Source organism: Patagioenas fasciata, chromosome 3, assembly GCF_037038585.1.
Source record: "Patagioenas fasciata isolate bPatFas1 chromosome 3, bPatFas1.hap1, whole genome shotgun sequence".
NCBI lineage: Eukaryota > Metazoa > Chordata > Aves > Columbiformes > Columbidae > Patagioenas > Patagioenas fasciata.
In genome coordinates this window covers 95,881,984-95,906,409 of record NC_092522.1, presented here as the reverse complement: position 1 = coordinate 95,906,409, position 24,426 = coordinate 95,881,984, and the positions used below count along the sequence as shown (strand labels likewise).

General features: G+C 37.8%; 1 protein-coding gene across 7 annotated transcripts in view; it reads left to right on the top strand.

The window, feature by feature from the left end:
- The first annotated feature begins 13 nt into the window (after nt 1-13).
- The window catches only part of ADGRB3 (adhesion G protein-coupled receptor B3), a 445,285-nt gene continuing 420,872 nt past the window's right edge, over nt 14-24,426 (top strand). For 6 of the 7 annotated variants that reach the window (XM_071806930.1, XM_071806929.1, XM_065834941.2 and 3 more), the window contains exons 1-2: nt 14-145; nt 2,887-3,655. In XM_071806930.1, coding sequence (XP_071663031.1) covers nt 2,902-3,655 — 754 coding nt within the window. In that variant the 5' untranslated portion in view covers nt 14-145; nt 2,887-2,901. Of the gene's footprint in view, nt 146-247; nt 398-2,886; nt 3,656-24,426 lie in introns of those variants that run through there. The other variant, XM_071806926.1, reaches the window with a different exon arrangement.

Sequence of the window (24,426 nt, the reverse complement as noted above, 5' to 3'; positions counted from 1 at the left end):
TTTAATCTTGGTTTTGAACCTGAGCCGGGGAAAATGGGAAACGGTGCTTCCGACAGAAGGGGAATCTCTCCATCACTGTTGTTGGGACGTGTGCCTGTGGTGCTAGTGGTTTAGAGAAATAGCCTGACAGCTTTCGGAGTGGAAGGTAAGGGTACCCGGGGCATTTCCATTTCCCATTTCGAGGGATTACGACTCCAGAGCTTTTAGCTCGGGATTCCGGGGAGGAGGCGGCGGAGGAGGGGGACAGGCTGTTGCTGAAGGATACAGAGAGAGACAGCACATACAAAATGATCTCCGCATTTACTTCAGCTCTGCAGTTTAAAAGTTAGAGAAGTCCGTTTTGTGACAGGTCTGTTTTCTTGAAGAGCAATTTCCAGCGAGACCGAGAAAACCTGAGGTTTGTGCACGATACTGGGTAATTGGGAGGGGGGGGTGGGGGGTGCGGCAGGGGGAATGTTAGGTTAATAGGAAGTTAAAATAAGAGAACTCAGTGGGTCTTCTTTTGGGGGGAAAAAATAAGTGGAGTGATGGCGCCGTCTATGTTCGGCTAAACTACAGTGTCACCTAGAAAATCAGTTTGGGGAATATCCAAACTAAACGCCCGTTTGCTTTTCAGCAGAAGAGGGTTCTCCCCCTTCCCAAATGGCCAGCCTTAAGCCTCTGTGGCCGTTCTTTAACTCCCTCCTCCATGGAAAATAAAGATCTTTTTAATCTGAGTGACTAATCCTTTCAGTGAGCAGATTCACTCTTGTATTTAGCAATACTGCAAATGAAACGAAATGGTGCTGGCACACTGAATTTGTATGTGTGTGTGCATGTGTGCGTGCAATGCACACAGGGAGAGAGATTAAGACAATGTTGTGTTTCAGTAGCCTTGCGTGAACAAACACGCAACTAAAATGAGGGCTGTTTGATTACATTTCTTCACAGAAAACAGCCTAGCACTGCAGACGTCTTTATTTTTCTAATGTGAATATAACACAGGATGAGAAAAGTCAGAGGTTTTTTCGTTTTCAAGAAGAAAAGCAAATAAGCCCCCTTTTTTCTTTCCAGATTATAAAATTAATCCTTTTTCCTGGGTGAAATTCCTAATTTAGACACTTATTGCCACATTGGCTTTCAACACCTACACCATCCTGAATAACACTGCGCAGAACTGCATTGCCTGCAAAGTGCTTCAGCAAAGGGGAAATTGTTTCCAGAATTCCTGATAAGTTTCACTTTTAAAAAACCTTAAATGCTGTACTGACCCGATTTGGAGAAGGAGAACCATGCTATTCATTGAGATGGAAGCTCAGAAATGAGAAAATCTGACTGTGTGGACAGACTCAGCAGCAGCTCTGCCTGTTTTTTTTTTTTTTTTAAACCTCCACTATAAAGAGGGTTAGAGTTGGTGATGCTTTGCCCATTTCAAGATTCAGAGTTTGAATTACAATCTAGGAGATAGAAAAATCTCTTCAAGGGAGCTTAATCCGGTGATTTGCTGTGTGTTACGCAATGGGAGATAGAAGATGCCTTGCTGTTTGGTGAGGAGATGAAAAGCTAGGCGAAGACACACATCAAAACTCAGTGCCTGTGTATGTCTGCCTCTGCTTACAGAACAACAGTGGAAGAGACTGCAATCTAGAGAGTTTTGAAATTAGCTTGGTATCACTTCTGTCTGCTTGCATTTGACAGCAGAAGGTGAAAAGCTACTATTTTTTAAGAGATAAGCAACTTCTCAAAGCTTAATTCTGAAAACGTTCAATTTGAATTTTTTGGATAGCGTTACAAGGGTAAATATAACTAATGTTTGATTTATTAACCTAGGCCACTGTTAAGAGAACAGACCATGTGGATGCTGTAATGGTTGACAGGTGCAGTAAAACAGCTTTATTTGGAGATACTAGCAGAGAAAATGTAATATGTCCTTCATCATTCAAGCGCACATCTGCAAAACACAGCTAACCAGACTGTAAAAGATATTTGTAATAAGAGGGCAAGTGCAGCCCAATAGATGCAGAGATACTGCTGTAGCACTGGCAGCTATATAGAGATACTGGTTGTAGATGCTAATACAGTGATCCATTTTATATTTCCTAAGAGGCTGTAGCAGATTGAAATCATTATCTTAAAAATCTGGCATTTATTGGTAGTCCAGGACTAGTCCAGACTAGGACTAGTTTCATCTGTCTTTGTTTCTTTCTCCAACAGTCTTGAAATTTTATTAATACATTAATCTCAGTATTTCCTGCCTGGGCTTTCTTTTTATAGAGACCTCTGTATACCAGGTGGCCAGGGTGAAAGCATGTAGGCATATGGGAGATAATGTTCCATCTGTAACAAATTATAATTTGTGCATTTTTAAATTATGGCTGTAATTCTTCACAGTTACTTCTCAGACTTAATAGAAAAATAATATGTAACAACAGATGCTACTGGCTTTCTTGTCGAATTCTAGAGAAATTCTGCATGTGCATATTGTATATGCACATATATGACTATAGCAGACTACTTATTCACTTTTTAAATAAATTAATAAATGAATTGTCCTTTTCCTGGTCTGTCGGCTAAGGTGTCTAGGTTTTTACCTAAGCTGAGCAGTTCTAGTCCACGCCATGATGACTACATCCTAGACAGGAGAGGACATTCCTATTAATAATCTAATAGATGTTGGTTTTTAATTTGACTGTAGGAGACTTGGCTGTTGCCAAGACCACGTGATGGCGCTGTGCACACAGCAGCAAACCCGTCCCTTGCGTTATAAAATAAAAATTACCTGCCCTTCTTTCTGAAAGGGGCTCTAACTGCAAGCTTGAAAACAGCTGGCTCGAATATTGGAAGGAGTTTGGTTTTCAATGCGTGAAGAATTCTACTTGCATTTTTATTTCATTTCATCTCCTGCAGGCCAAATGACATAGGATGAAGGCTGTTCGTAATTTGCTGATTTATATATTTTCCACCTATCTACTGGTTATGTTTGGATTTAATGCTGCCCAAGACTTCTGGTGTTCCACGCTGGTGAAGGGGGTCATTTATGGATCATATTCTGTAAGTGAAATGTTTCCTAAAAACTTCACAAACTGCACTTGGACGCTGGAAAATCCAGATCCGACCAAATATAGTATTTACCTGAAATTTTCCAAAAAGGACTTCAGCTGCTCCAACTTTTCCCTCTTGGCTTATCAGTTTGATCATTTTTCCCACGAAAAAATAAAGGATCTTTTAAAAAATAACCATTCTATAATGCAGCTCTGCGATTCCAAGAATGCTTTTGTATTTCTGCAGTATGATAAGAATTTTATTCAGATACGCCGCGTCTATCCTATCAATTTACCAGGATTACACAAAAAAGAAGAAGACCAAAAATCCTTCTTTGAGTTTTTGGTGTTGAACAAGGTGAGCCCAAGCCAGTTTGGGTGTCATGTGTTATGCACTTGGTTGGAGAGCTGCTTGAAGTCCGAGAACGGGAGAACCGAGTCCTGTGGGATCATGTATACAAAATGCACCTGCCCTCAGCATTTGGGAGAATGGGGAATAGACGACCAGTCCCTGGTGTTGCTCAATAATGTGGTGCTGCCCCTCAACGAGCAGACGGAGGGCTGCCTGACCCAGGAGCTGCAAACCACCCAGGTCTGCAACCTCAGCCGAGAAGCCAAACGGCCACCGAAAGAAGGTAGGTGCTTCTTGGAGAGGGAGCTGAATCCCACACCGGTATGTAGGTCCTGCTGCTGGTGCTCCTTGATACTCAGATTCATTTTACTTGCTTTCCACTCCAGCTTGCCTCTAGACAAGGTGAAAGGGCTGGGGAAGATGCACACTCCCTCATGGCAAGGAAGGCTGTGTTTTAATTTCTAAACTGGCCTAACCTTCAGCATGTAGTTCTGCTGAGCACTGTTGAAACTCCCCATAAGTAGAATCCATCTGTTTTCAGCCCCCACTTAACAGTAATGCCCACAGGTGGTGAGCCAGGAAGCCATCTCCCCCTCAAGACCTCTTTACTGCAACCACCTGACTACAAAATCTTGCCCCCCCTTGACTTTGCAAGGAAAACATTTCCAAAGGCATGCGGGTAAGCTGACTAAAAGACCAGGAGATTTACCATGGTCAGGACACCTGGTCCCACAGCTGGGCCAGACCTCTGCAACCTTAAAACAAACCAAAAGCCAGTGCAGTTCTCTGGAGTGAACATGGACATGCCGTTTTGACCTGCCTGGAGCTCCACGAAGGGGCTGTGTGTGGGCTGCTGCTGCTTCTCTTCTCCAGACAGCCTTAGCTCCAGGAGACGACGGCTCTGAATCTCCTAGCAATGTTAGTGAGGAAAAGAGGTTGATGTAATAGTCCCAGCAGCTGCTTTGTGTCCCTGCTGGCAAAGGGGACTTGTGGAAGGGTGAGAAGACAGGCATCCAGCAGTTAGAGTGGCAGGATCTCCCTAGCCTCTCTGCTTCATGCCTCCTGTTTTTACCTCCTGAAATTCTAAGGAGGTTGGGGGTGATTTTGGGAAGCACGTTGGAGGGGTGAGTGGCAGAGAAGGTGTAGGCTGAACCTCGATGGGGGCTCTGGCTGCAATCTCTGGGTGATGGGGTCCTTCAGAGCAGTCATGCAGGAACGAGGGAAGGGGGGGATGTGCCCCAGTGGCAAGAGATAAATCATCAAGCTCAGGGTATTGCATTTTAATGCAGGAAATGTTCCTTCTCTCCTTGTTTTCTGCATAGCCACAAAGCTCCCAGTCTGTGGTGAGGCAGCGCCAAGCTCCCAGCCCCCCTAATAGAAGTTGCTTTGTGGAGGAATGTAACATTGACACGTTGTTAGGAAAGGATTTTCTTTAAGGGCAGCCAAGCCCCAGTGCTGTGGGAGAAGAAAAGCTGAACTTGCGCCAGCTGACGCGGTGCCAGCGGCCACAGGCAGGACTGGGGGGGAGGGGAGAGATGAGGGACACTTTGGGTGTCCTGCAGGTCAGCGCCTCTCCCAGCACCCAACAGCTCGGAGCCCAGGAAACAGAATGATCTTAAATGACGGGGAAGATCGTCTTGTCTAAAAAACTCCCAGAGAAACATGTGCAGCGGCAGGGATGGTGTTTGACATCGTTTAGACCTAATTAGTGTCCTGGGAAACGGAGGCAGCCCCGGTCGCGGAGCTTGGGGCGCAGCGGGCAGAGCCGGGCGGGAGTCCCGGCCGCTGCGCGGGTGCGTAGGGGCTCACGCCGCGCGTAAGCGTGCCGTCGAAGTTAAGTAGAACGCACTGCTTGCACCCCCTTCATCGTGTGTGTCACGGAACCCATCAGAAAACCTGAAGAGCACAGACCCAGGGGCGCGTAGGGGACGCAGCCGTGGTGTAGCGGCTGCCCCGTGTTAGTGGCCCAGCGGAGACGGCGGGCGGCGCTTGTCCCCGCGGCCCCCGCACTGCGGGGTCACTCCCACGGCGGGAGAAAGGCGCGTCCCCGCCCCGCGCCCTGATTTCCATCCTGAGCCAGCACCTCGATGCTGAGGTGAGGAGTGCCAGCACAGGCGACGCGCAGGCCGCCGGGGACCCTTCGTACCGCTCGCAAAAATACGCTGAATTCTAAGGGAAAGTGTGTCTCCCAGTTAAAGCACCTATTTATGAAATGTGGTTAGTGGAAAGGATGGAGGAATACTAGGGCAGGCACTTTTTTTTCCTTACGTTTTGAAACACGTTTCCATCATATTTTGCTTCCAATTCCAGACATATTTTAATTCTTGCCCCTACTTGTGTTCCTGGATATTAGCTTGATAAACAGCATTATTAGAGGGGGTGGCTTTTTTTTTTTTTTGGTAGGTCCATGGTTTCCTTCATTTGTTTTTCACTTCACTTATGGATTTTGGGGTTTCTTTGGTGTCACTGATAATTTTAACAACAATACAATCATTTCAGTGTTTTAGTTACTTTAATGCAATTGGAAATTGTTCATCAGGCTGCTGCTGAAAGTTACGATCAGTTAGCAAATGAAGCCTCACAGTACTTCTCAGTAGTATGCTCGTTTTGTTCAACTCACTGTTTAAAGGATTTTTTCTCTTTTCTTCAGAAGGCTAAAAATCTGAGAAAGGTGTATTGAGTCTATTTTCTGCAGATATAGCCATATTTATCAAGCACATCAGTGCTTGATTTCTATGTATAAAGCTGGTTTGTGGCTCAGTTGGAGGCTTTACTGAGGAATCAGAATGTAGAATGTTCCTGCCACAAACATAATGCAATTCATCTCTTGTGTCAGCAAACATCTAAGCAAGAAATGCAAATTTAGTTTTCACAGGCAATCTGATTCAAATTAGATCAGCACAGGCAGCAAAAATAAGATTGACCAATAACTAAGAATATTGTTTCTTGCTGTTAGAGTTCATAGTGGCAACTCAAAGTACAGTTTTATTAGTGTAAGTTGAGTTTTAAGGGTAATGGCAGTTGCCTGTCATTGTGAGAGTGCTCTGGACTTGGTAAGATTGTGTTTTATGAATTTCTGTATTACTTTGGGGTTTGGTACTGCCTAGCAATGACTTTCGGAAAGGAATTGCAGGGACATGACAGCTTTTCACAGGATTATACATACCCTCCCATTCTTCAGATTTGCTTTCATCAAACTTGACTCTATGAAGGACAAAATCTTTTTCAAAAACTGTTTCCAGTCACATTTTAGATTCATAATGTAAATAGAGAGTATTTAGGTAAAAGTCTACTGTTTCTTTTTTTTAACCTCTGAAGATTTTTACAATTTTGAATATGATAAATGACCTAGGAAAATGGATGAAATTCAGTATTTTTCCTTTTTAAAGAAGTGTTGCCTCTTACAAAAGATGTGACAAGTATACAATGGATGATTGTGTTTCTAGAAGTGCTGAAGAGAGTTGAACAATAAAATGAACTAGGTCAAAAAAAGGAAGCTGTAACTATTATTTTTTTAATAAAATGGTTTTGAAATATGTAGTTCAATCAGTATTTCTTTTCTAGGCATATCATCTTTGGTGTTGCTCATTAAAGCAATATTGAAAATCACCACTTTTTCACTAAGACTCAGTTTCATTGAATCTTGATCCTTTTCCATAGCCTTATATTTGAGGTGCTTAGCCTGGATCAAAGCACTAGCAAAGAGATCTGAATGAACACACTGGCAGGGGCCTGAATTTAAGGAGTCAGGGGAATTTGTCCTCTTGATCCTCAGTGCTGTGACTGAACTATCTCATGAAGCTTCTGTCAATAAGACAGGGCTCAGTTCCAACTTTAGTGGGCCTGTAAAGCTTTTGCATGTAGTCAATCCATTCAGTTTTATGAATTATGGCAAAAAGAATGCAAAAATGTCTTTTCTTACTGTGACTATCACAGAGCCATAATATTGTTATGGGTTTTTATAATAGTTACTTAGACAGAAACTAAGAGAGAATTTTCTCCTGTGTTTTACTGACATATCTGACAGGGACATTCATAAAACAGTGAAAATAATTATTTCATCCTCTTACTTTTATCCAACAGAAGAAAAGAATGGAAGGGATATTTACATTAATTATATCTTGGTATTTGGAGTTTCAGGCTTCATCTTGTATATCTTGTTCAGCTAGTCTAAAATAATTTTAGTAGGGATTTTTTAATATGCTAGGAATGTGGCATTGGTCTACTTTGTCAAAAATTCTAATAGCTGAGTACCAGCATCTCAATATCCAGAAACTGCTATTTTTTTTTTTTTTTAATGATTTCACGTCTGAAAACAACAGGAATATCTTAACAAGGGATTTACTATAAGATGTCTCTTTAAAATAATAGTTTATGACACATTGTTGAATAATGCAGATAGTTTTGTGAAGCTTTTGTGGCACATGTGCATCTATTGATATGTTGTTCCATCAATGCTCAAGTCTTGTTGTACACATTTAAGATTAATTTATAATATTCATCACATACTCAGAGGTGACTATCTGGCTGAGTAGTCTGGACATGCCGAGTCAGAAAGTCAAAGGCAGTAATAACATGTCATAGCATGGCTCCATCAGAGGATTAAAACTTGAATCAGTGCAGGATCCACCTAGGAAGATGAAAAATTATGAAATGGAGTCTAACAACCTTATATTTCTATAGGGATATTTAGTGAGCAACAACTCTTCGAGACTAAAGCAACATTTGGAAAATCCAAAAGGAATCTGTTTTCCAGAATATTGAATGACTACAATAACAGACTTGGAATATTCTTAATATTTTTTATAACTTGCTGCTTGCAGTGGTTCTTTTATCCATGAGTTCAAGAGGAGAAAGGAAGGTGAGCAGTAACAAAGAACAGGCTTTCTAATTTTGCATGAAAAGTTTTTTCACGATGACTTATAAAATATTGTTTAAAAACTTAAAACTGACATACTCAAATAACGTGGTTATGAGCAGTTGTCACAATTTTGTGAGCAGTTTGATCTCAGTGAAAATCTAGAATGTAAAGAAAAATAATTTAATTTTTTTTTTTTTTTTTTGCATTAATATTGTTCCTCCTAAAATGTTCATGGTCAAAATCATCATGGAAACCTTCATAAAATCAGCTAGAGACATTGTGTTTCTTCTGTATGGATCTGATTCCAAATTGAAGGAAATGTTTCAAAATCTCCTAGGAATTCCAGTGCACTTCATATAATGCCCTTTTTGACTTACTTTGCTAAAAGAAAACAATCACCCTAAACATCTATATTCTTAGTACATATTTGGGTCACTGTGGACCACTCATAATGGGATGCATTATCAGAGCCATGCAAGTTTGATTTCAGATTTTTTCTGAAGCATTGCACTGTACAAAAAGCATTAATGATCAAAATATCTTTTAATCAATAAAGCCTGTCTTTGTTTTCAAGGATTATATGCTATTATCACTAATGATTGCACTTCAGTTTGTGCCGTATTGATCATTTCCATCTGATTTACTTCAGCAAACTATGAAACTTCTTCTTTTGATGTAAAGTTTAGAAGTTTGTGTGCAAGAGCAATCAGCACCTCACATATGTGTATTGAATTTGCTGAGATTTGGGTCAATCCATAAGTGAATTTTCTGATACTTTCGAAAAAGGAAAATACAGAGACAATTTCCTTTATGGTAGGAAAAGCCTATGTAAATGGCTTTGCTTCCAGTTATTTAAATGCTTTATTAGTACATATACTTGGTTTCACATATATATGTCTAATGGTTGATTTCTTTGGTATCATGAATTCTATCAGTATTTTGTTCAGCACTTCTTATACTAACAAAATTGTATATTACTTATCTTGTGGAAAAGGTCAACCTACTGTAGTGAAGTGTTTGCCCTGCCTTCAGCGAGATCACAAATGTAGCATATAGGATCTGACTACCAGTTTTTCATGAGCTCATTGCTTGCTTAAAACATTCATGAAGTAGTATGTTGGAAGCTGTGTTATAACCAAAACCAGTATTTTGGTTCCCCAGACAACCATTTTTGCTTGAATTACATCTCTATTTACATGCGTTATTGTACATCAGACAATGTGGAGACTTGCTCTCAGCTGGGGACAAACGCTCCTAGAGACCCTCACTGTAAAGAGCACAGAACATAAATAGGAACCAATGATCCAGAATGGGAAAGGGTATATACAGAAATTAAGTGTTCAAAGTGAAGTCAAAGAATACCCAAATTAGGAACAGAATTCTGACTTTCTTGCTACTGGCTCCAGTGAACAAGTGCTCAGTAGTACTGAGTCCTGGACCATCAGATATTTCAGACCAGCCACACACTCTGTGTTTGCCTTTCTCATACCAGTAAACTGTGCCTCGTGATTTCAAATACTTCTATCACTCTTTGTCTGGGTGGGCAGAGTACAATATGCTTGCTACATTTAGGCCTTGTCCTCTGATTTGCTTATGCTTTTGACAAATGCGGAAGTGTTCACCTGTGGAACAGCCATTAATGCAAGTTAATGGTGTTTCTGTTTACATAGTGAGATTTCAGTTACAAGATTTCAGTGACATTACATGGAGTTATATTATGACATAATGCAGGTACTGCATTTCTTATGCAGTGTTTTATACCTATGTATTTATACATTTATATAATGCAGTGGTTATATGAGCTGTTGCATTTAATATGTTCTCCTGTGCTCTTTCTAAAGCACTTTATCATCTTCTGTTCAAATCTTTCCATACTGCTGTTTTGTTTAGTTGTCTATCTGCAAAACCATGGAAAAATCTGCTTTGTGTGTTGGTATACACAGAGGAATTTTCAGAGGAGACTTTTCTTTTTCTCTTCTTAGGGAATTAATTTTATTAAGTTTATTCAGTTGTGTTTTATCAAAGGATTCCAACTCAAAGTTGTTGTAGTTCTCGAATTGAAGTCTAGCTGTTCATTTATAAATATGCAGTAATTGTAATAAAACAAAGGTCACTACAGAATTCCATTGAGCATTATTTGCATTCACTGTTAACAAGAAATATAAAATGCTCTTTAGAATAGAGAAAGTTGTACATGATAAAACGTACAAATTTACAAATTATGCATCACTGATTTATGAATATTTCAGAGTTAGAGACCTTTCTGATGCTAGTTAAATCTCAAGAGGAAGACATCCAGATTTTTGAAAGTCATTTTCAGTTTTGTTAGTCTTTTAGAGAAGTTATAAATACAGTTTTTGTCCAATTACTGACACCTTCTGATGGACTAGCCACCGTCAGAGTTAATAAAAACAATCCATAATAACCGTATGAGACCAGTGTTGTTACTTTACTCTGCAAAGGCCAAATTGTTGTCCTTACTCAAGGCAAATTCCCCATGCTATCAGTATAATTTGGTCTAAATGAAGATTAGATTAGAGCCCACAAAAGAGTTGTGAAACAGTTACAGCATGTGTTTCTTGTAACAAATGCAAATTAGTTCATAATTTGTATTAGTTCTATTCTTTCAAACTTATTAAATTTTTTTTTCTCTGTAGTTTTACTTTTGAAACCATCCTTGACATTTGGTAGACTGAAGCAGATACACTTAAAAAAAACAATTTTGTAACCGCTTACTGCTTTTCTTTCTCTTTTAGCTGGTTAGCCTATCTCTTTATGTGCTTTACTTAAGCTTCTTGGTTTTATTTTTCATTATCTGAAGGGGAAACAAAGCATATGACACACTCAAATTAGTATTTGGTGATGAAAATCTGCAACTGAAATTTGGAAGCAAGCTATTTTCAGTTATTCAGTTCAAATTTTACTTACATCTCCTGGAAATGGCAAAAACACAACAAAAATATAAACTTTGCATACTATCCATTCTTCCATAGCCTGATAGAAAATTAGTGATAATGGGGAGAACCATGTGTTGTCCCCTTTTGGCCAATTTTCACTAATTTGCTCTCTTTTCTTCTTCAGATGTAAAACACTTTGGGAGCTGACTTGGATTCCTCTTGTTCTTCATGTATTGCTAACTCATTCCTCAGTCATGCAGAGGCAGTATTTATTTATAGCATGATTTATAATTTTCAACCATAGCTGATAGTTGTGTGCTATTGAACAGCTTCTCTAAAGGGTGATGGGAGAGGGAGGATCAAAAGAGCAATTCTCTGACTCTTAGCTGTGGAAAATGATTAACAGGACTTCCAACCTCACCACTTCTAACTTGAACTGGAAATACCTTATGTTAAGTGAGAATTTGTTAACTGGTGTCATCAACTGATGTATGTTTATTACAAGTTGCTTGTGAAGAATCTGAGGCCCTGCAGCTGCTGAGATGACTCTGGCTTTACTTTTTTCCCTTTGGTGAGTTATGTCAGTACACCAGCTAAGCAGAAAACTATTAACCTTGGGTTTTTTTAGCTGGGTGATCTTGATGTTGGGTGAGTGTGCTGTGGTGGCCCAGGTAAGCCTCCATCAGTACCAAAAAGTGGCACAAGAAAGAGCTGGAGAGGACAGTGGTGATGGTTCAGCCAGGTTTAGATTAGTTCAGAAAATAAAAAAAGAGAGTCTATCAAAAAGTAGTCAATACACGTTACCCTTGCCTGCTCTTTTGCATCTGTTACCAGCCAGTTACATCATATTGTCTTTCTAGGCTGCTATACCAGGTTTGGTTACATCATTACTGGTGGATCCTTCAACATAGAGTCCAGGATACATGTTATCCAGGGCTTCCTGCAGGCCATTAAAGAGTGGCGCAGATTGCTGTGTAAGTGTGCACAGAATGCTCGAGGATGAGTCTGTGAAGCCCTTGGAGCTCATCCCTGCAGTGCAGCTAGAAAGGGCGTTAATGACAGATTAGAAAATCTGGGAATTGAATTCATGCTGTTTATTGGTTATGAGGAATAATAGTGTACATGCTTCATTCGAGAACACTTTTTCCCAGAAGGGTTTTGGAAAATCTTAAGTCTGAAGATTTCATGTGGAATATTCCTTTGAATCCTAGGTGGTTCACTTTTTCTTACACAGGGTTTGCTTTTCTATCCTATGAATATATTATTTGCAGTCCATTCTATACTGTATACACAGAAGATTTCAATTGTCTGCAGAGCTGAGCACTTCAGCTCGAACTGTGACAAGTCATGTTTTTATCCTTGGGAGTGTTTTGTTTGTTCTGTGGCATTGGCTGGTATCTGCAGTGATTGGCACACATACAGATGCTCCATACTGATAGGTTTGAAGGTTGATAGATGGGCTTCATACTGACAAAGGAGAGGAGGAAAAATGTTCAGCACTGCAGGTGTAATGTGAGTACAGAGCCTAGTCCAGCTGGTCCTGTCTGCACCAAATGTCTAGGAAGTCACTAACAATACAGAGAATATCATGAAGGTTCACTCTCCTTGGAAGGGAGGAGGGTGCCAAGGCTGCGATATTAGCCAATCCCAACACCTGATAAAGTTGTGCAAGTTATGTATAGGGACTTAGGGCTTCAGATAATTCTGCTATTATTTGGGTTCATAAATGCAGTAGATACGAGGCTCACCTCTTGACAAAGAATTATGATCAGATAAAAAGTTTGATAGTTATTTTCAGGGGAGAATGTAATACAGTCATAGAATCATATGCTTAGTAGAATCGTATACTTAATTGGAACAAGGCCTGGAACCGACATTTTTCTCTCTTGTAAGTGAATGTTCCAGTTATTACATATCCATTCTCTTTAGCCCATTGAATTTTTAGTTTATCCACAAAAATTAGGGAAGCTTCACATTTGGGAAAAATAAAGAATATTCCTATTCCTTGATCAGACAGAACCTTCAGAGAAGCAGAGCCACTGAGTCCTGATTGCTTCAGCTGCTGCAGTTGGTCACTGGGCATTGAGGTCCAGATTGGCAATATATACACAGAAGACTATATTAATAAAAGGACGATGCCATCTCTGGCTGTGGTTTGTGCAAACCTTGGTCAAGCAGTTGTGATCCAAGATCACCTTTTGAATTCGACCCTAGTGGCAAATAGGGAGGTGATGGTGAGGCATGCACATTTATTTAATTTCTTTTGTAAATACAGCTTCTGTGCATCACCTCATTTCCCTGCAGCATTGTCATAATACTACTGCCTTGCTTTCTGGTGGTATTATGAGGATAAATGCATCAAAGTTTATAGGTTGCTCAGTAATCAGTATCATACAAGTACTTAAAATATATAGATTATGCCATCACTGCTAAACCTGAAAGATTTTTTTTTTTCCCCACAGTTCTGATGAGGATCAGATCCATATTGTCTTCAGATATTTTCTGGTGCTTGAAGTGAAAGTGTGATTTTATTGGCTGTTTTGCAGATGAAAGATATGAAGGGAATGAAGGACTCTTACATTTATCTCCTATTCCATGCTTTTAAGGTTTTGGATAATGGATTTTTGTCCATGTGAAATCTGAAGTATTGCAAAAAATAGATTTTAGTTTGCTAATGTAACACGTACAGTAACTTTACAATAAAAGAATTTCTGTCATAAATAAGACAAGGGGAACCCAAGCGTGCCAGAGTGTAGCACCTAAGTATTTTTCAGATATGACTAAATTCCCGCTTTTGTGTTCATTTGTACATAATCTCACTGAATCAACAGGATTATTCATGTAAATGGGATTTAATTAGAAGCAGGTTTGCCAGTAAATACCCTCAGTTGAACATGTGGGTACCTTAAATATAACTAATCAATATTAGAACAGGAAACCATTATTTTATTATTAAAATGATTTTTTCTAAGTATTATTAAATTAATTAGAACAATAATACTAAACTAATATCAAATAAATGTTGTTAAATTTTAATAATAAGTGATTATTTTACTATATATAGACTGTCTTACAGAAGTTGGATAAATATTCTTTGTTCTTTTTGTTACTCTAGAACACAATTTTGTGCAGTTCCCAGGTCTGCACTGCTTTAGCTCATCATCAATGTATTGTTCATTAGCTCAGGGATCCCCAGTGCCGTCTAACCCTGCCGGACCTGTACTCCCCTGTACTGCATCCAGTGTCTCCCCTTTGGACACCTCTGCTCTCCCACCATTCTCTCACTGCAATGACTGTGCTCTTCTGCACTGCATAGTTGTGCTGGGGTGATATGTGCATCATTCTGTACAAAATAACTGTTGCTACCATCTAGAAAAAGAATATGATTCTACAAAGGTAAATAAATAAATTAATTAATTAAGCAAGTCAGGCAATAGCTGCCTGGTCATTAAACAAGTAAAACAGAGCTCCAGGAAGAACAGGACAAGTTCAGACAATACTTGGCAGGTCCAAAGGCTTTTTAATGGCAATGGCAGTGCTGTATTTATTGGGATACAGGGCTACACTAAAACCATTAAGAATTAATCATGAAGAATGACCATCATTGTACTTTTTTTTTTTCTTTTCCATTGAATGTGTCCATGATCTGCCATGGAATTTGTTACAAAATTTCACCATTCTAAAGCCTGCACATTTTTTCTTTTGTTAGATGAAAGAAAAAGTAGTGTCACCTTATTGATTTATATTTGACAAATGGTATCACAGTAGACCGATCTGGATAAAACCAGAAATTGCTTTAGGGGCAGTTGGCTGATGTTTGGTTGTGACTGACACACTTACTATAGGAATAGATGCTCTTTAGTTCTTGTTTTTCTGTAAATTTGGGGTTGTAATTTTTTCCCTTTGCCAAACATTTTAAATGTATGATATGTGTTTGAACACAAAGTTGACAGTCATTTAAGATGACGGCCACTGTCAGGGAGTTTCTTCTAAGAAGAAGGCATTAAATTATTAAGTATTGGAAGATAATATTTATTGTATTATGAGTTGTGGAAAAATATATGACTCTGAGGGATGTCAGTATACATAGTAAAGTTTATTAAAAAAAATGACAAAAAACATAATGTTAACAACAGCATTTAAAATTTACTTAGATGTAACACAGTAATAACTGCAGAAGTAAGCATGCAGGAGGTTTTGGTGATATACCAAAACACTGTGCTGCAATTACCAGATTTCAGAAGTCGGTAACTGCCATTTTTTTAAATCCTGATTGAATATCTTACGATAATGCTGTAGCACAATGTCAAAGGATCTTTTACATTTCTGAGGCCTGTTTGACCACTTCAAATGGTTGGGTATGGAAGAGCTTAGACTTTCAACCTTATTTTGCATTAAAATCAATGTGAATCTTTTCAATGATCTGGTTGATATTTTTTCTGGCTAAGAAAGATCTCAAAAAGTACAAGTTTTTTTTTTCAGCAGCATAGAATGCTTGGAGTTGTGCAGCCTTGCTAACGTGGATCTTTGTTACATCTGATACAAACCAAGGATTTAAAAGTCTTGTCCATTCAGTCTTTGCTCACGGCTCAGTTATCATTACCAGTTTTGAGCTTGTGTTTTGTGACTGCTTATGATCTTCTAACATATTAAGGGTGAATACTGTTACTTAACAGTGATCTTTTTGGCAAATTAATGAGAATCACTGTGGTATTCTGAAGAGAAGCCTATGCAGACCTTTACACAGGGAGAAAATCGGATTCCAAATTAGCTGAAAAAAAGAAGAAAATGTAGAGAGTATCTGTGTATGTTATATGGATTAATTGAAAATACGTAAGTAAATAAAAGTAGGTGTAGGGTATACTAGAGATTTCTTGAGGAAAAAAAATACTAGAGATGCTAAATCTCCTCTAGCAAAAGGTGCCATTATGATATGAGACCAAGATGGTGTGTGGTACTGTGATATAGTCAGGAATCCTGCCATTTCAGGACAGGAATCCCTTTGGCATGCAGGCAAAAAGACCCCCAGTATTCTCCTTTGTTCCTTTGGCAGACATACATTGCTCATGGTAGTAGTGATGCGCTGGCGAAGACACAAAGTGCTGTGTTGATCAGAGAATACATTATGTGCATGCTAACTTGAATGATGATCACATGCTGTTCCTCTCATAAGACAGATCCTCAGGCCACAAAGTCCATTTCAGCGTATTTGGTATTTGTAACTTGTAGCTCTCTGTTAGAAATTGTCACATTGCCCTGATGGAGCTCACAGCTAAATACTGAGCAGGCTTCTTGGTTTGCAGCTCATAAAGACAAGATTTATACATACTTAAGCTTCTCTTGATATTATACTGGCTATAAGCATGTTTTTTGCGTTTGTGTTTTTTTTTTTTTTTTTCCTTCCCTTGGTCTCCCTGTGCTTTGTCTTGTCTCTAGGTTGTTACCTCTTTACATTACTCATTCAACTAAACCCTCAGATTTCCCAGAAGCTTGCACATTCACAGAACTCTGGTCTTATTAGTACTGTAAGCTTACAGTTTATCCCTTCTGGGGCATAAAATAGGTGAAGCAAACAAACACAGAAGCTTTGTAGGAATTAAAAATGAAAAATAAAAAAGTCAGTCAAAACAAAAGAAAAAACAGTCTATATTCCAGCTGGCCCAAGAAATGCACAGGCTTGGACAAAGAAATAGAATCCCTGTATTTAATTCCCTGGGTTTGTTTCCTCATCACTCCAGTCACACAACTGACTGAAATCAAAAGTCTGTGAGGAGTCCAGTATTCCCAGCTTTATGGTCTACTTTGCACATGATTCATCTGTGTTATGAATTATTTTCAAATCTGTTTGTTTCCTCCCTTTGCTCTGTGCCATCAGGTTCCAGTGGTTTTTTCCATTGGTTTTATGCACAAAGAAGTTCTCACTCATAAAAAGCAGGTTATTGTCATAACCCATTCATTTCTGCAAGTCGTGTTACTGCTGTGCTGGTAGAGAACAGGTAGGCAAACAGATTTCAGTGGGTTATGCTAGGATATGAATTAAAGGTGTACGTTGCCCAGAGCCTTGTCATCCCTCAGTCAGGGAGCGCTTCAAACACCAGTACAGACGGGTTTCCTCTGAGTTGCTTCTGCTGACTTCCTCAATCTTGCTTTCTTATTTCTTGCAGTGCTGTAGTTTCACAGGAATATCAGAATGTATTGACTCTTAAAGTGAGCCCTTTGCCTACTAGTGAGGGCAGTATCCCAGGAAAGACAAAATATAGGACTAAGTTTCCTCAGGATAAGGGTGACCATGAACTTGGATCTCCTCCTCCTTAAGAGATACAGTAACATATTTATATGTGAAAGTGCATATTCTATCCTGTTCCATAGCTAGTGTTTTTGAATAAAAGTGAGCAAAAAGTCTTTGGGTTCAGTATAGTACTCTCTGAGATGTAAAGCATTGCCCGAGAATGCATAGAGGTTTGGTTAGATGCATTTTTCTTGTGCACAGCAGACTTACGTGGTCACCTACATTCCCAAACAGGCTCATTGTACAATTACATTGTACAATCCTGCAAGCCTTTAGACCCATCAGGAACAGGGATGTCCCCATGTACGCACTTCAGCAGGACATCTGCACCACTTGCTTGAAAGTTCCCAGGTCTGCAGAGTCTTCTTTTGGACACCAAAGCAGATATCTAGACCATGTACAAATATTGTAAGTTAATCTGTTTACCGTAACCTTGAAGATTTTCATGATGTTGCTTGTCAAGCTTTACTCAGGTTGGTGTTTAATTTCCACTGATGTCAGTAGGAGTGAAGGGGAGAAGGTGAGCCAGGGAGTTTTTCTTGTTCTCTGGTTTTGGATTCTTGTCAGTTTGAAGACAAAAACTACTAGAGCCACACTTAGTCACATGCACTCTTAAAAATTAAATTCTCAGTGAAATTCCTAGATTTTATTTATAGCAAACATTCTTTTTTCTATTCGTATAAAAGCACAGTTACAAGTTAGTTGCTCATTAGTGTAAGAAATTCAAAGGTACAGGTGTTGTTTAATCAAGATTTTATTTTCCTTATTGCAGTGGTTTCACTGTTGCAAATGATTACTACATTTGTAATGGATATGCCGCATCTAATGCACTGAAGTCTACTCAAATGTGACAATACCTTAATCTAAACTATATAAGAAGTCTTAGAAATCACATGAATTAGAAACTATGTTGAAATACTTTCATTTAGGACTACAAATGTGTAACAAATGAAATTATTAAAATGAATAGTTCAATGTATGTTGTACATTTTCTTGTTTAAATTATTTATAATAAACCACACTGTAAGTTCAGAGAAATGGAAATAATTGTCTACATATAGACAGTTGAGTCCAGTGTTTTCATAAATCATTCACACTTTCATTTGGACCTAGCTTATCAGAAACTGTTGAAATCAGTGCTTTTTACCACAGAATAATGATTGTGTTCTGTCTAGCCCATTTTGTCTGCAATAGCATAGAAATGCTTTAGATTGTCCCCTGGATTTTTTATGGGATTGTCTCTGTTTGGTTTGAGGATTATGGAATGTTAAATACTGTTAGGACAGAGTAATCCGTGTAGGCTGGTTGTCACCTCTGCCAAAGAAACAGATGGATCGATGACCTTTTCATTGCAGTGTTAGATCTATGCTCTTCGGTGTGGCAATGGTGCTGGGAGCACTCTTGCTCTCTGAGCTGTCTTTATTCAGTTAATCTTCATTTTTATCATGGAATAGCTTTAATGACCAATCACAGCATTGTTTTTGTTTAGTTTGTATTCAAGAAAATGCTATAAATTGCCCCCTTTCTTTTTAGTCACCTTGTGTCCAGCACATTTACCACAGCTGAATTTGTCCTAGTTCTGTCAGGTGAACATTTAGTAGCATGAATTTTGAACTCTGGCCAGATATCATACATAAATGTCTTGTCCAAACAGGTATCTCCTACAGTCTTTGAGCACAGATTTTGATTTTTCAAGAAGTTTCATTTTTGTGCACACCACTCATTAGGTGCAGGATAAGAACAACCGAACAGCACTCAGTTTTATAGTACTAGGATTTTGTGTTCAGTTCAGCTTTGTCGATGTACAAAGCCATGGTAACCTGGAAAAAAAAATCAATGCCATCTCACTAAGAAATATGCAGTTAAAATGTTTAAATAAATTTCCTAATGGTGTTAAACAGTATTTTCTGATTTATATTTTTTTACCAAATTTGCATAGATGGCATCTTCCTTATTCCTTTATATGTGCATTAGATTATTTCCTATATTTTTGTGGAGATACTTGATATACAGCTTTCAAAAAGCAATTTATGCCTCCACCAGCAAGTCTGGGAAGTTTATGAGAACAACAGGATTCTGGTTTCTGAGGCTACCCTCAACCATTTTGACACCAATAAAATAAATTAACAAAGTGCTATTGTAGCAGTCATTATATATTTCTCTATTTAGAAAAAATGTTTGTAAACATATGAACTTTACATTATTTTAAATTCTGCTCTGAATGGATAGAAAATAGTTGTAAAGTTAGAACCAGGAAGCCTCTGGAAATCATTGGTAAGTGAGGTTAGAAACTTGAATCTTTTAGAACATCAGCTGCTTGAGAACAGTTAGCTGGATGACTTTTTTGTTCCAAGTTAGCGTCTAAAACTGAAGGTGGTCCCTGGAAGATGATTTCAGTTAGGAGGCCATACTCATAGTTTGGTTATATTTAGGCACTTCCCTGTGTGATGTGGTGTGCAGCATTCAGATGTTGAGTGGTCCCTGAAGACCAAAGCTCAAGCTTTCCAACTACACTTACAATTGTAATAGAGATTTTCTTTTTTTAGTGTATAAATGCATATTAAGATTTTTGGGTTCTTCCATATTTGAGAGTAGTTCATTGTGTTCATGTAACCAGATGTAATAATAAGTTCAAGAGATTTTAGGGGTGGTACCTTAAGGCTAATATTTTACTTTCAGACCAGTATTTGTGAAGAAATTCCAAAATACTTCTGAAATTATGTGACGTAGACTCGTAGATAAATTGAGGTTTGAACAGACTTCTGAAGATCATATAGTCCAGTCCCTTGCTCAGGGTGGAACTAATTTGGTTTCATATTTTGTTTCAGTCTTCTCTTTGGTTCATAGTAAACATTTCTTGAAACCTAATAGTTTGCACATATGTCAGTATTCAGCAAATAGCTGGACCCATACTCAGAGCTAGTGTGTATGTTGTCAGTGACTTTTGTTATTCCTGTCATTCACTGTAATGTTCCATGTTTTTTTAGATATTTTTTAACATGCTTCAGGTCATAGTATTCTAATTAGGAGTAAAACGATGTGAAACACACTGACAGTGGGCAGAATGGCCAAAATAGTTAACCTGAAAAATGGCTAATAAATAATTCTAGAGAAGGTTTTCCAAAAATAATAATGGCTGTGTCATCCTTGACTATAGATTTTTGAAACAATTTGGTATTTATCAAGTCGGGTTCAGTGTTACCAAGAGGTTGTATTAAAAAAAAAATAAAATAGTTTCTTAGTTTCCTATAGTATTTTACGTCACTCACCTACACGAAGTGAGAGCATGTTTGCATGCCTTCCCTTTTGCTTGTGATATGTCACAGCTGTACCATGCTGTTGGTTGCTTCTGGCACTCAAAGTCAAGATAAGGAATCACTATTGAATAGTGTTCTGGAAAGAGGAAAGAGAACAGGCAGGGAGACAAGAATATTCGAAGTTAAAGCTTGTAGGGGAAAGATAAGGCAGTATAAAAAGAGAAATAGATTAATGGTAGCCAAAGGGGTTAAGATAATACAGATTTTCTTACAACATCATAGGGAGAAAACAAATACTGGGAAAACTGAAGGGGATGATATTAATCTTATTTAAAATAGCTGAGTTAAAAAGCTTCTTTTTAGGAATAAGCAATTAAGGGCGATTCTAGAACGTTTAAAAAGTTGGAAGAACTTGACAAACAAGAAATAAGGTCATCTGTGGGAAATCCGAGCATGCAAGAATCCAGTGGTACATGGAATATGCATTTTAGACTATTTAAGTAAATAACAGAGATTTTATAATCATTTTTAAAATATAGCAAGAAATTAATTAATCTTAGTGTTCTAAGTATCTAATTTCTAGACTATTAAAGCTAGGAAAACAAGCTAAAAGGATATAAGTCTGTGGAAATAACAAAATGTTGGTTATTCTAATGCTATAAATGTTAATCAGCTCTTTTTTAAATTGTAAAATGGGTGAATGAAAGAAAAGTATTAAATGAGAGTGCATGTACGTATATAGGCGTTTTATTCAGACTTATGTCTATTCAAAACTTAATTCAGGTTCATTTAGTTTTTCACACAGTTTGTAAAAGTGGACAGTGGACAACATAAACTAATAGCAATGAGGTACTGACATCTGCATGAATTCATATTTGGACTTACATCTGATTTAATGAAGGGAATAATCTACTTGATGAAACTTGTGGTTCAACAATAATTTGGGAGGAAATGCAAATACTAGTGGGGACTGAGAGAAAACAAAAAAGGCTTATATCAATTAGAAATGTTGGTAGCGCATTTGATAATAGAATTCTGAATACTGTAAACTAATACTTTGTCTTGGGAATAAATTGAAATAAAATGGGAAGGGGAAGTCCTGAAGGCAGTAATGCAAATGATAGTTAGAGGTGATTGCAGAAAGGAAGAGATGTCTGATAGTGATTTGGAACTCAAGCCAAAAGGTCCATACATAAGCAGAGACTGAAAATGAGGCTTCCAACCTAAATTAATTATTCTTTGGGTATTGAATATACAGTTACAAGTCTGTAATTTTTATGCAAAAAAGATCATGGTACATCACAGATTTCAGAGAAGAGCAGCCACAATGAAGATACTGAAGTGAATGATTTAGGACAGAAGATTAAAAGCAATAAGAAATATCTAGTTGAAAGACATACAGGCACGGTTGCAGTATATCCCCAAATATTTGAAGAGTATTAAAATACAAGTCAAGGAGAGGACTTATTTATGAAAACTGAAACATGGTATTAAAAGCAATTAGTTGAATGAAAGAAGTAGAAAATCTAAGACATGGTAGGCAAAGTAAGCTAATTTAACTCCTTAATTATTTGGTATTTTTATTGACAGATAGGGATGATCCATGAATGATGGGACCAGTGGGCATGAATGGCACAAACCTAACTGTGGGTAGTAAGGTTTAATAGATCATGGGGTAGCAAATTGGACCAACCATCACCATGGCCCCAGGTTGAGTCGTTCTGTTCATAGAGTCTTCTGAGTATTAAACTGTCATTTCTTTCAGAATAGATAAACAGCTCAAGAATTATATATTTCAGTGCTTACAGCAAGACTGAAATGGAACCTAACGGGTGTATAGCATTTTTCCTGACTCTGTTATAAGGTGAATTCTGTCCTAAATATCTCCAGAAAACATTCTGGACCTGCAAAACAAACCTAGACTTTCCAGGGATCACTGTTTTCTCATTTGAAAATTAGGCTCACTTCACCCTGGAGGCGTTCTTAAGGGGTCACAGGATCTACAGAAACACAATTTTCTTTTGCAGGAGTTTTTTCTCTGTTATTAAGGTAAAGGCAGTCTTTCAGTCAGCCTCCAGCACTTTTTCTTGTTTGTCTTCACAATTTCTCATTGCAGGATTGATTCCTTCAAGACTGGAGAAGAATATACTCTGGGGAAAGTCTGCAATGATTTCCTGTGTCACCCTTAGATTGTCTTAGGGCTAAATACACCAAGCATGTCACACCAAAGCAAAGAATTAATTCACTGAGACTGAGATTTTGGTAAAAAGGATTAGACAGCTGTAGGAATAAAAGAGAGCATCCCCAGTTATACAAGACAGGAGTTTAATTCTTTCCTTACAGCACAAAATAGTTACTTTTTAAATGTTTGGAAAAAGCCTTTTTGTTTTGGATTTCTTTCACCATCATAAGACTTATCTTAGATTTAAAAGTATGTTTAGGAGCTATATTCTTATGTGTTTCAAATCTCAATGTTCAAGAAAACTTCAGATTCTAACTTACACACTCAAACTCTAGAAGGCTCACTTTCTTAGCATACAGAAAGTTCAAAACCTGTAAAGCATACTTTATTAGTTTGGAGGCACACTTGACATATTTTAAATCCTAGTCAAGACACTTCTAGTAAGAGGATACTAAATTAGATATATCCTTGTTAGATCCAGTATAATATTTCCTGTGATCCTGTGAACAGGCACATGGAGAGGCTGTATTTGAAGAAAGAAGAAATCTTTATTAGAAAATATATTACAATAGATTAAGGTCATGTATTTGTTCGCAAAAATGTGGCTTTAAAAAAGTACATATATTTTTCCTCAAGGGAATGTGAAATTCCATTTACAAAGACATAATGGCCTCTGAAATGAAAGGGGTATAAAAGATGGAAGAATGAGTCCTGGAAATAATCTACTTTGATATTGTAAGCACACAAAGAGCTGCTTTCTATAGAAAATTTCAACTTTTCTGTTATTTTTACAGTGTATTATTCAAAGGACCTGCATATTTTTCAGCTTTTCTCATACACAAGAAATAAACAAACAATACTGGTTTTCTTTCAAAAAAAAGCTGGAGTCTTTTGCACAGTAGTTTCCTGGGGAGACATAAAAATAAACTTGGTGCCTGAAGGAATGTGTTAGAGTTTGCAAAATGTCAAGGATTTTTTTTTTTTCCAACATACTGTGTTCTATACAGAAGAACTATATAGAAAATTCTTAATTTAAGAGAAAATAGATACTTCTGAATTCTTTGCTACAGATAAATGTCAGATCTCATCCTTTTAGCAGATGTCATCACAAAATTATTTCCAAAGAGCATTATACTTTATATTGAGTACCTCATTTACATACATAGCTAATTAGACTAACAGAGAAATATTGCAACAGTGTTTTCTATATATTCTTGGTTTGCACAAAACAAGCTACCTTGCATGTTTGTTCTTCATTCTTCTATTCTACCAAGAGAACAATGACAGAATGAAAAAAAAATAACCCATGAATGTTAATACAGAACACAGGTACATGGAAAGAAATGAATAAAAATTCAATATTGTCTTTGAGAAAAAGCAATAAATATGTTATCTCCAGACTTACGTATCATTCAATAACAGGTTCTTTTTTTCATGTGTATCTTGGTGATTGTTCGCAATGAGACTTCTACTTCTGCATTGTTGATATATTCTCAGATATATCCTACCTTGGACTCTGCAGTAAAAGCACTGATTACATTTCTTCAGTGATTTGTCTGCAGTAAAAT